Raw genomic sequence first — 12,928 nt, 5'->3', positions numbered from 1 at the left:
AGGGTTAGTAACCCGTTACTCACCGGTCGACCGGTGAGGTTCGTCGAATGCAAACAATAAGTGTTCTTACTTAATTTTTTTCTAATGTATTCAAAATGTTTCTCATCAAAACTGTTTGTGAAAGCTGATTAATATTTTTCGATTATCCGGGGAAATTATTCGATTAAACGGGGATCTTTAGTATTGCATCTATGGGGAAATATTCGGTTCCAGGAGGTTTTATTCGTATAAACCGGTTATTCGTTTATCCGTTACCCGATTAAGCGGGGCTTACAGTATTCAATAGTTTCTAAAGTGCAGAAAAAATTCAAACTATTTTAAGCCGCAGATGCCATTGTCGATGTTCTTCATATCACGAAATCCTTGAAAAAATAACAAGAAAGAGAGAGAAATAAGACAGTTCAAAGAAAATAGCTAACTTTGGTGTTATATTGAAATATAAAAATAACTCAGTATGTATAAATTTTCATGATTTTTTCCACAAACCCTTTTTTTTTACGAGCACTCTGGTATATATAACAAGCAAATGCTGCAGTCTCTTTGTGCTTGTTTTTAGTGAGTTGGACTGTACTACAGATATGGGAGCAAGCCCTTGCTACAGGCGGCAACTTCTGAATGGCGGCAAAATTCACAATAATTATTTTCTTCAAATTTGTTCAAACCTGATATAAAACCTTGAAGTTAGATGGGTAAGGACTAGTGATGGGCATAATCGAATCACTCAAGAACTCTTATTGTCACGAATTCTCGGAATTGATTGACTCAGCTGGAGTTCTCGATTTCAAAAGATCTGGATTATCAATCGCTCAAGTTCTCGATTTGGAAAGATATTGATTATAAAAAGGTCTCGATAATGCCCATCACTAGTGAGGGCATCAGTTTCAACATTTGCCACAGACATATAAAAATAACAGAAAAATTAAACATCTGGCACTGCTCGCTTTTCACTATCACCCCCTTCCAAACCAGTATTAAACGACTGAATTCGAAATTTGCCCCCTTGTCTGACTATGTTTTGCATATGCACCTTTGTGAAGTACTGCCATTATTTTTTTCCTCATTGGAAAAAAAACAACGGGATTTGAATCGTCATTTATTTTTTCATTTATTTACAGCGAAATGTTTCTGCAAATTACTTTTTTTTAAATCATGGATATGCAGAACATATATGTTACTGCAAAACACCAAAATTAAAGAATGTCAACTTTTACTGACGATTCACCAGAAATATTAAGTATATCACCGATGCCTTTGGTATGTGTATGTTGATATGCACTGACTAGTGTCGACATTTACCAGATTTCAGACTTTCACAATTTACCTTTTAATGGGAGTACAATGCATGTCATAGTAGGAACTTATGCCAGGGCCATGTAGCTAAGTTTGATGCATTTTGTTATTGTACCATAATGCGCAAGTAAATGCAATTTTAGCAAATAATTGAAAAATACTAGCCTAGAATTGAGATTTTATATTAGTAAGATAGTGAACGTTAAACAAATTTACTCACTTTCAACAATCCCTTTTCTTTTTCTTTCTCAACTAGTATAGTACTAACTAGTAAAATTACAACAATGAAGAGAGTTTAATTATAATTTCTCATCACAGTTGTAATTCAACTTGTATCGTTGTTCAGCCGGAAAAAAATTCCGTTGATTTCTTCAAAACGACGAAGTAGTATAATGACTATGCAGAATATTATGCCATCAAGTATTAAGTCATAATTAAAATAAGTACTGCATTTGTGGATGAAAACAATGTTAAATTGAAGAAGTATCGCATATTTTAAGTAAATAAAACCAATTTTACTTCCAATGTAAAATGAAGGCCACTGCAAAAATGCTATGGTAAACAAAAAACGAGTCTTGCATTGAGTTGAGTTGCCAATTTAGAATTGAAAATTTTCAACAATAACATTCCATTAATTTAAAATCAACTTTGCATTCAAAACAGACGCCATTGATGTTTTTCTGCACTTGCGAGAGATTTTCCAGTATTACAAGAGCTCGAGAGCAATTGCAAATTTTGCGAGGGAATCGGGACTGAAGACAATCGCAATGTTACACTTGAATTCAAATTGGGGAAATAGCGATCGCAGCGTTGCATTGCGATCGGCCGTGTTTCACTTGAATCCTTGGTTGCGTTCGACGAGCTCGACCGAGAGCGACCGGTTAGTTAATCACGTGACAGCTAATGATCACTTGCTCCAATCAACCAATCAACTGCTTAGAATGGTAACCGCCGTGGTAACCGGTTGATCTTAGAACGATTTGGTTAGTAACCAGTTACTTACCGGTCGACCGGTGAGTTTCGTCGAACGCAACCCCTGTGTTAATGCGCATTGCATTTTCTGAATGGAGTGACATTTATTGAACAAATGTGTTTATAATTATAAAAAAATATAAGTTAAAGACATATGTGTAGTCATTTTGAACAAAAAAGCCAAAATTAAGTTTCTGCTATTCCAGACAGCAATTTTTCCAACACCTCATTTGCCCTTAATTTTTGATTTACCAAAGGAAATTCCGTCGCAATCACTTTGATTAAACTAGGTTCTCCTTTCATGACAAAGCTACCTAATACATCAATGGGCAAACTAAGGTTAATGTAACACATATAGCATATTTACGTTTCGGAACTACAAAGAACTCATTTACTAATATGTAAATTTACAGTTCTTTTTAACTCAACTTGTTGCAATTTTTTTTACAGTTACGCTATTTTCTCATTAACAGTTTCTCCCATTCCTAATGCTCACCTATCCCTCCAAATACTGTCCAAAACCATGCTATCATTTCATGTATGTTGGCATGCCTTACATTTCATGTGCCAGGTTTTCTCGGTTTAATGGAAGTCACATTAATGGGATCTATTTGTTTAGCTGATGCACTATTAAACAAGTAAATAATAAATAAAAATTTACATACCATTCTTGTCCAGATAGGTACAAAGCCTTTATACAAAGCCATAAACCCTTCTTGATGCACTGTTTTCAGAAGACAGTCAATAGATGATTTGTAAAACAAACCTCTGAAAGGATACAATAAATCATAAAATGCTTCTTTTAACAGACTTATAGGAAAAGAGAAAGTTTTTAGTAGTAAATGAAATATTTCAATAAAAAGCCTATGCATAACACGTTTCTGATATATATCTAAATATATAAATATAACTAACAACATGGGAAATATATTTAACTAATTTGAATTGCTGCATTCGCATGCAACTTTACATGCACAATTTTTCTCACTTATGACAAAATTGTGATTTAGTTTTGAATGAGAAATATATATATATATATATAAAGCATGAATTTTCGTACAAAACTTGAGCGTGTATGCACTTTTATACAGATAACGAGTCTTGATCTACCACGCAATATGAACTTGAATTTGTTTCCATTGGCCAGCTGATTGAGGTACAAATTTGCATAAATCACTTGTTCCTTAGCAATTGTCAAGCAGTGTAAATTTGTATGCATGAGTTTAATTTTTTTTTTGATAATTGTAACCAAATTTCCTTACATTTATGCACATGTGCAAATGAAAGCAGGGTTGGCAAGGTTTTTACCTTCCAGTTCAAAACCTTTTTGTCTATCAAACTATTTTTTGAGTTAAAACTATTTTTTTTTGAGTCAAAACTATTTTTTGAGTAATTATATTTTGTGAAAAAATATCAAAAGGAGAACAAAATGTGTTAATGTTTTTTTTTTTTTTAAATATTTATTTAATGTGAACATTCAAGCATAAATATATGTGTAACCTAGTTACGTAAAAGTTGAATTCTTCATTAAAAATTTCAATTTGTATGCGTTCCTCCCCCCACCCCCACCGCTCCACCCCCATAACTGTTACCAAATTTTTCAGCATTGCATCGGTGCAAAAGAAAGTGTTCAAAATATAGTGCAATAATTGACTTAAATGCAATAAATTACAATTTTTGGTAGTTGCAAAATGTATTATACGAGGGACGTTTTTAAAGTAAGGTCCGTTTTGAAATAAAAAAAGAACAAGAACAGATAAAGCAAAGACATTTACTGCAAAAAAATCTACCAGCCTTGCGCTACATTTCGACACTGCTCCCGTGATTTTCCAAGCATTTGTTATAGCATGGTACAGGTTTTTGTATACCTATTTGTAGAAAATTGCCGCCTGTGTAGTCAACCATGGGATAACTTGTTCTCTGAGTTCATTATTGCTGTTGTGCCACAGACCATCTAGGAAAGACTTTAGATGCCGAAACAAATGAAAGTTGCTGCGAGCGAGGTGGGGGCAGACCCAGAGGATGTTCAAAAACGTCCCAGCCAAAGCCCTGTAAGAGTTCCCATGGTCTTCTACACTGGCGGCAAATTTGTACGAATAGGTATACAAAAACCTGTACCACGCTATGACAAATGCTTGGAAAATCACTGGAGCAATGTCAAAATATAGCGTAAGGGTGGTAGATATTTGTGCAATAAATGTCTTTGCTCTATCTATACTCATTCTTTTTTTATTTCTAAATGGACCTTACTTTAAAAACAAGCCTCGTACTAAAAATATGAACTAAAAAAAGAAATAGTATGAGTTTTAAAATATAAGTGCATTTATTAAATCATCAAATCATCAATTTATCTATGATTTAAAAAAAAAATTTCTTTAAAACATCATGTAAAGCTTATTTGCAAAAACCATTAAAAAAATTATTATTACTATTTTTTTACACCTAAATATATATGTTGCACATTTAATAACATTCCTTTGAGTTATAAACGGAACTGAAATTAGTTGTTTTGGTAGTGTTGTGAATTTCCTTTCATAATTCTACCAACTGTTACATAAGGAAGTTTTTATGTAATAGAATTATTGGTCGTTTTTTTTAAAAAGTAAAATATTTTTTTAAATGTACATTTTGGAAAAAAATATTATCAAATACTCATTCATTAATATTCATTAATATTTATATTTATTCATTACAAATATTACAGTAAATAGGAATTGATTAGATTGCACCCCTTTAGCTTTAGCATATTTTTGGACAGTTTAAGACAGTTTGGGATGGTAAAAACCACCTGTCCTGTCTTAAACCAGTTTTGGACACTCCAAAACCAAACCCTGAATAAGATATTATAAATGTACTTGCTTTCCTCTACTGTCAGTAGGTTGATTCATTACACGAGTTTTAATAACATCAGCAGGAGTTCCAAGTGTTGCTGCTACCAATCCAGAGCAACTACTACAAAATATTAACAGAAAAGTAAACATTCTCCTAAACAATAAAAATAAGCAAATACAATAAACTTTGAAATTCAAGCTTCAATCAAATAAATATAGGATTAATAATAATTATAATATTTTCAGTTGTACATATTAAAAAGAGAGAATCTTAAAAGTTTTTTTTACAACTAATTGTAACTTAATTGTAAAAGTACCGTCTTAATCATGAAATTGAAAGAATGATAGTTAAGTCTCAAAGTTTAAAAAATTGTAAAAAGTATGTTAAATAACCACTACAGTAGAGAGTAAATTATCCGGGATGTTCGGGACCATCGCTATCCCGGATATCTGAATTTCCCAATTTTCTGGAACCCTAAAAAACGCTGTTTGTTGATTGTTTACGAAACCCAAATTACTATAATATATAGTAATGCATCTTAAAATTTGAAGATCAGTGTTCAGAAAAAAATTTAAATGTAAGAACCATTCAAAAGCCTAAAATTGTAAAATTGACAGCAGAATTTAATAATGTTTTTAAAAGAAAGAAAATGAAAGGCAAGATATATGCTTCTGAATGTAAATGTGCGATTTTTCTTTTTTTTTACAAGTGTATGAAAAGAGTTGGTTTTTGAAAAAAAAAACATTTTCTCTCTCTCTTTTTTTTAAGGTTTTGTTTTGTAGATTAAGAAAGTTATTAGTTATTGATTTTGTATTGAATTAATATCAATAAAATTTTTTTTCTAAGTTCTTGCATCGTAAAAAAGTCTTTCGAGTAGCAATCTTTAGACTCCACGATAGTATCCGAAAAATTCGTGGATCTGGTTCTCGCTGTTTTTCGCACTTTTCAAGTAGTCCTTACGCTATAAACTGCTTTAATTAACGGCCATTCAATAAAAGATTGCTTTAGAGTGCGTCAGTATTTATTTCTTTAGTTTTCAATTGGAGTTAATAGGGAAAAATATCAGATTTTCGAATGTCAGTTTTAAGTTTTGTTCGGTTTTCTGGATCCCGCATAAAAGGTTCTGTACTGTATTATTTTGAATAACAGACTAGAAGATTAATTTAATAATATCTCCCAAACTTTCTGCACTTCAACTTAATTTTTAGTCTTCAACTTAGTTTTAAGAATAATTTTAGTTTCAAATACAAAATCTTCATTATTTACATTGATGATTGTCAAAACTTCTTTGACTATTATATTCTAACCAGGGTTCAGTCTATGTTTAAACAACAATCTTAGTTGCACCGATGTAGAAAAGATTTTTTTGCTTTCAAAATGTATCTGTAAGAAAAGTTATAGTTACCTGGCTATCATATGAGTTAACCAATCATCTTTCAAGCTTGAATGTGTCAGAATAAAATGTTTACTATTATCATATGTTGTTAAATCTGGAATGGAACAATAATAAATCTTATTTTGATTTTCATTTTTAATTAGAAAAGACTATTTTGTTAGTTGAAAAACAAAGAAATTGAATTGAAAAATTCCGCTCTTAAACAGTGTTAATGAATTAAAAATATTAACCTTTGATCACTTTTTATATATTGTATCAAAATGAATACAAATAACTTAAAAATTAAAGCATTTGCAGATTGTAGATTCATTCAAATATATACAGGTGTAGGACTGTTCCGACCAGTAGGTAAGACTATGCAGCCGCCTAGGGCTGCAGATTCTTGGGGATGGCTATATGGAACCGGGATGTTTTATATGTTCAAAAAATTGATTTTTCAATTTTAGCTGCATAAAAAAAGGGACACTTCCCTGATTCCAAAAATGTATATATTGTATGGGTATCAAATTCTGAAAGCTAATTAATATACTATTTAAAATGTAAACAAGAAAGCCATGCCCCTTTTAAAGGGACGGAATCTGGATTGAATATTGACAAACCACTGTTTTTTTTCATCAAATATTTCATGATTCAGTTACTTTTACTCTTTTTTTTCTGTTTACATAACGTAAACTTAGAAAATGCTTCAGCATAAGCAGTTTGGGAAGCGTATCGTATCGCATGTTTACCAGCATAGTCAAGGTCAACACATTTTCCCGTTTTTCAGAAAACACATTTTTTTGAAATTTAGGTACGCTTAGATAAAATTCATATCAGTATATGATTATGAAACTTTGTATTATAACATATAAAAGCATTTTGCATGTGTTAAACTTATTTTTACTTTTTTAAAGGTACTATTGTATTTTTAGGAGGCTAATTTTAGTGAAAATATCGTACTTTTTCGGGATTTTATGAAAAACTATATTTTAACATTTTTTGTGGTTTTTAATTTGAAGGTAACTGAAAAATAATAGGCTCACTGTAAATTGTGACCTTTTGCCTGTATAGTATTGAAGTTTAGAGTGACTTAATTCAGAATTGTATTTGCTAAGCTTACCTAATTGTAGTCATAAATTTTCAAACTATCGTGCAACTATATATTTTCTATTTACTATTTAAAATTATATTCTTTAAGGAAAAAAAATTTTTTTACTGGTTTATGATGAGAAGATTACATTCTTTCTATACACAATATTTTAAAGTCACACTTGATTTTAAAACGAATAAACACCTCATGTTTGCAACAAAAAATTTGACTCTTTTCGTTGCTGAGAACTTCCTGGTTCCCTAAAAGACTAAAAAACAGGTCTACGACTCAAATGTCAAACATTTAATTAAAGTGCAACCATGCTTGAAAATGACATGGCTATGGATAAAACTTAAGCTTCTATTAGGGACTTTTTCTGCTTATGAGCAGTTTTTTTACAGGTAATCTCTGTAATGAGGGAGGGGAGGGGGTGCAAGGAGGTAGACTTTGTGGGTATTGAGGTACTCAAGTGCACTCTAATATGTTACTAATATGCCACTCTGATAATATACATATATTCTTGAAATAATAACATACCTCCCATATTAACCAAAGCAGCTCTCTGTACATTAGGTACCCAACCCTTCCAAAGACCTCCAATTCCACCCTCAGCTAAAATCTTTCGAAAAGCATGCCATGCGCTTTGCACTCTGGAAAAAGATTTGAATTGAAGCAAAAATGTGAAAAGTCTTAGTTATCAATCAATCTGTACACACATAAAATGTAGAAAATGGATGATAAAGTTTTTGAATGGAATTGGTGTAAAAAGTTTGGTTTTAAATGCAAAAATTATAGAATAAAATACCAACATTTAATTAATAAGCAACAATGGAATTCTAATTACTGATAAATTTTTAGCCATAAAAGGGAAAGAAAGAGAAAATAACATTTTAAAACAAACATTAAAAAAATATGACAAATTGTATTCTTTCTAAATTTTCATTCAGTCTCCAGGAGCATACAAACTTTTTTTTTCTTAATGAAGAACCCAGAAAGTATGAGTTACAAGTATTTGTTTAAAAACATTGCAAATTGATTTAAACACTAAAGTATCCCGAATTATCATTTTAATGAAAAAGAAGCATAAAAGTGGTTATAGTGTGATATTTGAAATGAATAAATAAATAAAACTTTAAAATTTGAAAGAAAACTTATGTAAAGTATAAAAAATGTGTTTATCTTGTATTTTTCTTGAACGTTTGTGTTTTCTTTATATTGCTTTTGTTTTTATTTGCTGATACCTCTTGATTTTGTCATTGTCAGAGATAGAGTTGAAAACCTTAAAAAAATTTTATTGATGCAGTTTTGTTTTGACTTAAATTTGTAAACTTCAGTCATCTTATTAACTTTGGTTTTTACACTATTGCAAATGCTTTTTATCACTTACATTACTGTATGGTAGTATTGAGTAATGCAGTGGAACCTTGTTAAAATGAACTCAAAAGGACCTTTTAAATTAATTAACTGTAGTTTATCTTATCCGAAAAACAATGAAAAGTTCTGTGTAAATACAATAGGACAAGGATCGCAAATTGTCTTAGAAGTAGTTTGTTTTATGTGTGTTTGAATTAACGAGGTTTGACTGTATCACTTCATTAGTGAATGTAGTTTAATTGTGTGTTTACAATTGAAATGAAAAATTTAAAAAGTGTTTATACCACAAATCCTCATGTTCTAATTTTGTGCACAATTTCATGGCTGTAAGTGCTTCATGCTCTTTGTTTCTGTCACATCATAATAGACATTGCAAACGAACCAACAAGAGACTTCATTTAAATGTAGAGGTAACATTAACTTAGAGAATTCATACCTTGGTGGGTGGCCTTCCAACCTTCGCTTTCCTTCCATCTGCATCTGAACTTTGACTAAGTCGGCCGGACTAGCTAAAAATTGGCCGAGGCCTCCGGAAGCACTTCCACAAAGAACTGACTTCCTATTAAAATGTAAGTTTATGAAAAATTTGAGCTACAAAACATAAAATTGCTCCTGAAAATCAGAAATAATAATTTTCACTATACAGTCAAACCCAGCCATAACTAACCATCAGCGGACTGGCTTAGGAAATCGCTATAACCTAGGGTTTGTTACATCTGATTTTTAAAACAAAAAGTTCATGCTAAGATACTTCTACAATGAATGTCTTTATTACACAAAATTTCTATTAGTGATAGGATAATGTTAAGTAAATTATTAGTATTTACTATCGTATTCAGTAATTTAGCAACTATTGAAATGTATCTTTTTAAGTATCCATAATATTTTTTTTTGGTTGCAAGCTTCTATATATGCTTCTTCGAATTTTCTGACAACTATTGCAAACAAATCTGCAACTTTTTTTTTATCTAGTTTGTATTGTAGAAAATTTGCTGAAAACACAGAGTTGCAGTAGAATTACAATTCTGCCAGATAGTGACTGCTGTAAATTTAGAAAGGAAAATTTCTTACAAATTAAGAACAAACTTTCGCTGCTCTCGAAATTCCCTTTAATCCTCTATAGAATTTTTTTCGCTTGCCTAATTTAGCTATGGTTAGTGTGAAGTCCGCAATACAATATTACCACAGGAAAAATTGATGAATAGCAGTAGTGGATTTAGGGGGTAGGAGGAGGGGCAGGGGGCCCTTGCCCACCCAAAAGGATGAACTAATTAAACTATCTTATTTATTATTAATTAATTAACTTCTCTACAGCAATGGGGTCGTTTCCAAAATTTTAAAAGTATTTTTTTCTGAAAAAACATGCTTAAAAACATAGAATCTGACCATTTTTTAAATAATTTCTTTAAGTTTAATATTTTTAAAAAATTACTTAAACTGGTGCTCTTTCATCGTTTAACCCTTCTGCGGATGACATCACAAATGATGAAATGCCATTCAGTGTTGCCATTCACGGTCCAAAATATTTAATTTGCATCTTTACTCACGTGTATTGGCAACGATATGGTTGATAGCAAGCGTAGAGCGCAATTGTAATTCGCTTCTTGATTATCACAACATGGAAATATGGTAGAAAGATGCTCAAAAGTGCATCATTTGTGACGTCATAAAGACCACGCCTTGTTGAAGAATCGGACATTTTAAAAAATTAATTAAAAAATTACTGTTGGGAAAATTAAAGTATTTTATGAGTCCATGTTATTTTTTTTTCTATCAATTTCAGTGACAAAAAGTACTAATTTTAACAGAAGGAAACATTCCCATTTATTAATTTTTTTATAGTTAATTTAAAAAAAAAACATTTTTTTTTTGAAAAAAAAAAAAGAAAAAACTTTTGTTCGCTAAAGAAGTAGTATTGAAGTCAGAGGCCAGAGTGGCAGGATATATTTAACTCGATAGTGTCGAATTCAAGGGAAAGAAATATCACAATTCATCCATTAATTCTCCTTTGTTAGAATGAACAATATACATTTTTTAAGAAATGTATAGGCATGCATTTAAGAGCCATTTCGATCCAGGAAACTATTTGCAAAAAATGAATTTCTTTCTCATCTTATAAAAAATGCAAAATGAAAGAAATCATATGGTAGTTTCTTGGTAAAACCATGATATTAATGGAAACGGCATGTGGTATCAATATGTTATCTCAACTGTATCATGGCTTTAAGAATAAATCAGCAACTGCTTTGAAACTCATTCAGAAATAGTTTTTGAATTCTTCAATAAAACAAATGTTGTGAAGCTATGATTTTCTTATCATCAAAGGCCGCGCCGTCCCTATGTGCAAGGTCGTGCGGCGCACGACGGCGCCAGAGTCAAAAAGGCGACAAGCTCTACCAATCAAAAATGCTCCAAATGAGTAAAAAAACTATGAATTAAACTATAACAAAAAATAATAAAAATTGAACTTTTCATTATATCTAATAGTGACGGTAAAATTATACTGCTCATTAAAACAAGCAATCCTCCTCGCTGCCTCTCCAGAAGGAAAAATATTGCCTTGTTGTGTCCAAACATGCTATTTAAAAGCGCAATCTTTTACGCTAAAAACACATGATGAAATTTATGCATACATGAGCATTTTTCTTCATATGTGGAGCCGTGAATGCTATTTCGGTATGTTTATAATTTCACAAGGGTGAGCATACGAAGCGCTAAAATTTGCTATTCCCCATCTTGGTTTTTGCAGTGAATATGTTGTATTATAATTTATGCACCTCAAGAATGCTGAGTTGAATGTTTTTCAAAAATATTTTTTATTATTGAAATGAAAAAAAAAAAAAAAAAACGCGTCTTAGGAAAACAAAGTGATTTTGATGAGAAAAAAGTAATGATGTTGGGGGAAAACTTAAGTTTTTTCAAAAAGAAATCTTTGAATTAAAAATTTTCAGTAGTTATAGCTAATAGTTCAGCTACTTTGCCCTCTGCCCTATTTCTTTTCTTTTTTCCTTATTATTTTTCCTTTTTCTAGTTCGTTTGAAAGTAAAATTGTCTTCAAAATGCTACTCTTCCGATTCTCTCCCTCTCCCGCCGCGCCGCCAAAAGCATTACAGAGCATCTCAAATTTCGTTTTCGGATTTTCAATTTCACAAAATTTCCAGGGAAAGTCCTCGAACCAAACAACATCGCTTGAAACTGCTTTCGAAAATCATCTAAAATTGCATTTTTGGAGCTTCAATTTCGAAAGATTGCCAGCGCTACTGTTACCAAATATGATCTTACAATCACAAATATGTTTTTAAGACTTCAATTTCAGAAAACATTCGGGCTAGGGCCTCCGAACCTCCTTCCTTTAATATCATTAAAATTTAGGTTTTTAAAACATGACTTACGTAAAATTTAAGTGAAATAGCCTCTGAGCTTCTTCTTTTAATATCATAGAATATTGCTTAAGTTTTTAGGGATTTGATTTTGAAAAATTTTCCAGGAGGAGCTCCAAAATCTCCTTCCCGTAAAAATTTTCAAAGTTGTCTACAATTGCGTTTTTGGAAATTCAATTTCAAAAAATTGGAGGGGAGAGAAGGATTTTATTTCTATCTTTTTTACAAAAAAAAAAAAAAAAAAAAAAAAAACAGGTAGAATTCCAGAGTTCCATCTTTTATTCTAACGTCAATAAATACGGCTTATAATCGCGTTTTAAGGCTTCAACTTCTACAAATTTCCGCGGAGTCCCTTGTACCATTTTTATCCATAACTCCACCAAAGACCGTCTAAAATTGCGTTATTAAAACTACAATTTCAAAATTTTTAAAAGAGAATTTTTTTTCAATGTGTCCCCCCCCCCTAAAACTATTTTCCAGTTACGCCACTGCTCCTATTGTCATGTTTTGACAGGCATAACTGTTTTATTATACATTTACCACTTAGAGATTAGATTAATACTCACAGTGGCGTTAACTTTGATATTTCAAACATTTTTATTTTTCCAAAATGCA

At 31.2% G+C, this 12,928-nt stretch overlaps 1 protein-coding gene across 2 annotated transcripts in view; it reads right to left on the bottom strand.

The window, feature by feature from the left end:
* LOC129217529 (mitochondrial uncoupling protein 4-like) overlaps positions 1–12,928 on the bottom strand; it is a 47,949-nt gene that overhangs the window by 18,371 nt on the left and 16,650 nt on the right. For both annotated transcript variants that reach the window (XM_054851845.1, XM_054851844.1), the window contains exons 6-10: positions 9,370–9,492; positions 8,097–8,209; positions 6,500–6,584; positions 5,122–5,214; positions 2,928–3,030 (exon numbers count right to left, since the gene is read on the bottom strand). In XM_054851845.1, coding sequence (XP_054707820.1) covers positions 2,928–3,030; positions 5,122–5,214; positions 6,500–6,584; positions 8,097–8,209; positions 9,370–9,492 — 517 coding nt within the window. The remainder of the gene's footprint in view (positions 1–2,927; positions 3,031–5,121; positions 5,215–6,499; positions 6,585–8,096; positions 8,210–9,369; positions 9,493–12,928) is intronic.

Source organism: Uloborus diversus, chromosome 2 (assembly GCF_026930045.1).
Source record: "Uloborus diversus isolate 005 chromosome 2, Udiv.v.3.1, whole genome shotgun sequence".
In the NCBI taxonomy this organism is placed as follows: Eukaryota; Metazoa; Arthropoda; class Arachnida; order Araneae; family Uloboridae; genus Uloborus; species Uloborus diversus.
This window is presented reverse-complemented; position numbering and strand designations above follow the sequence as displayed.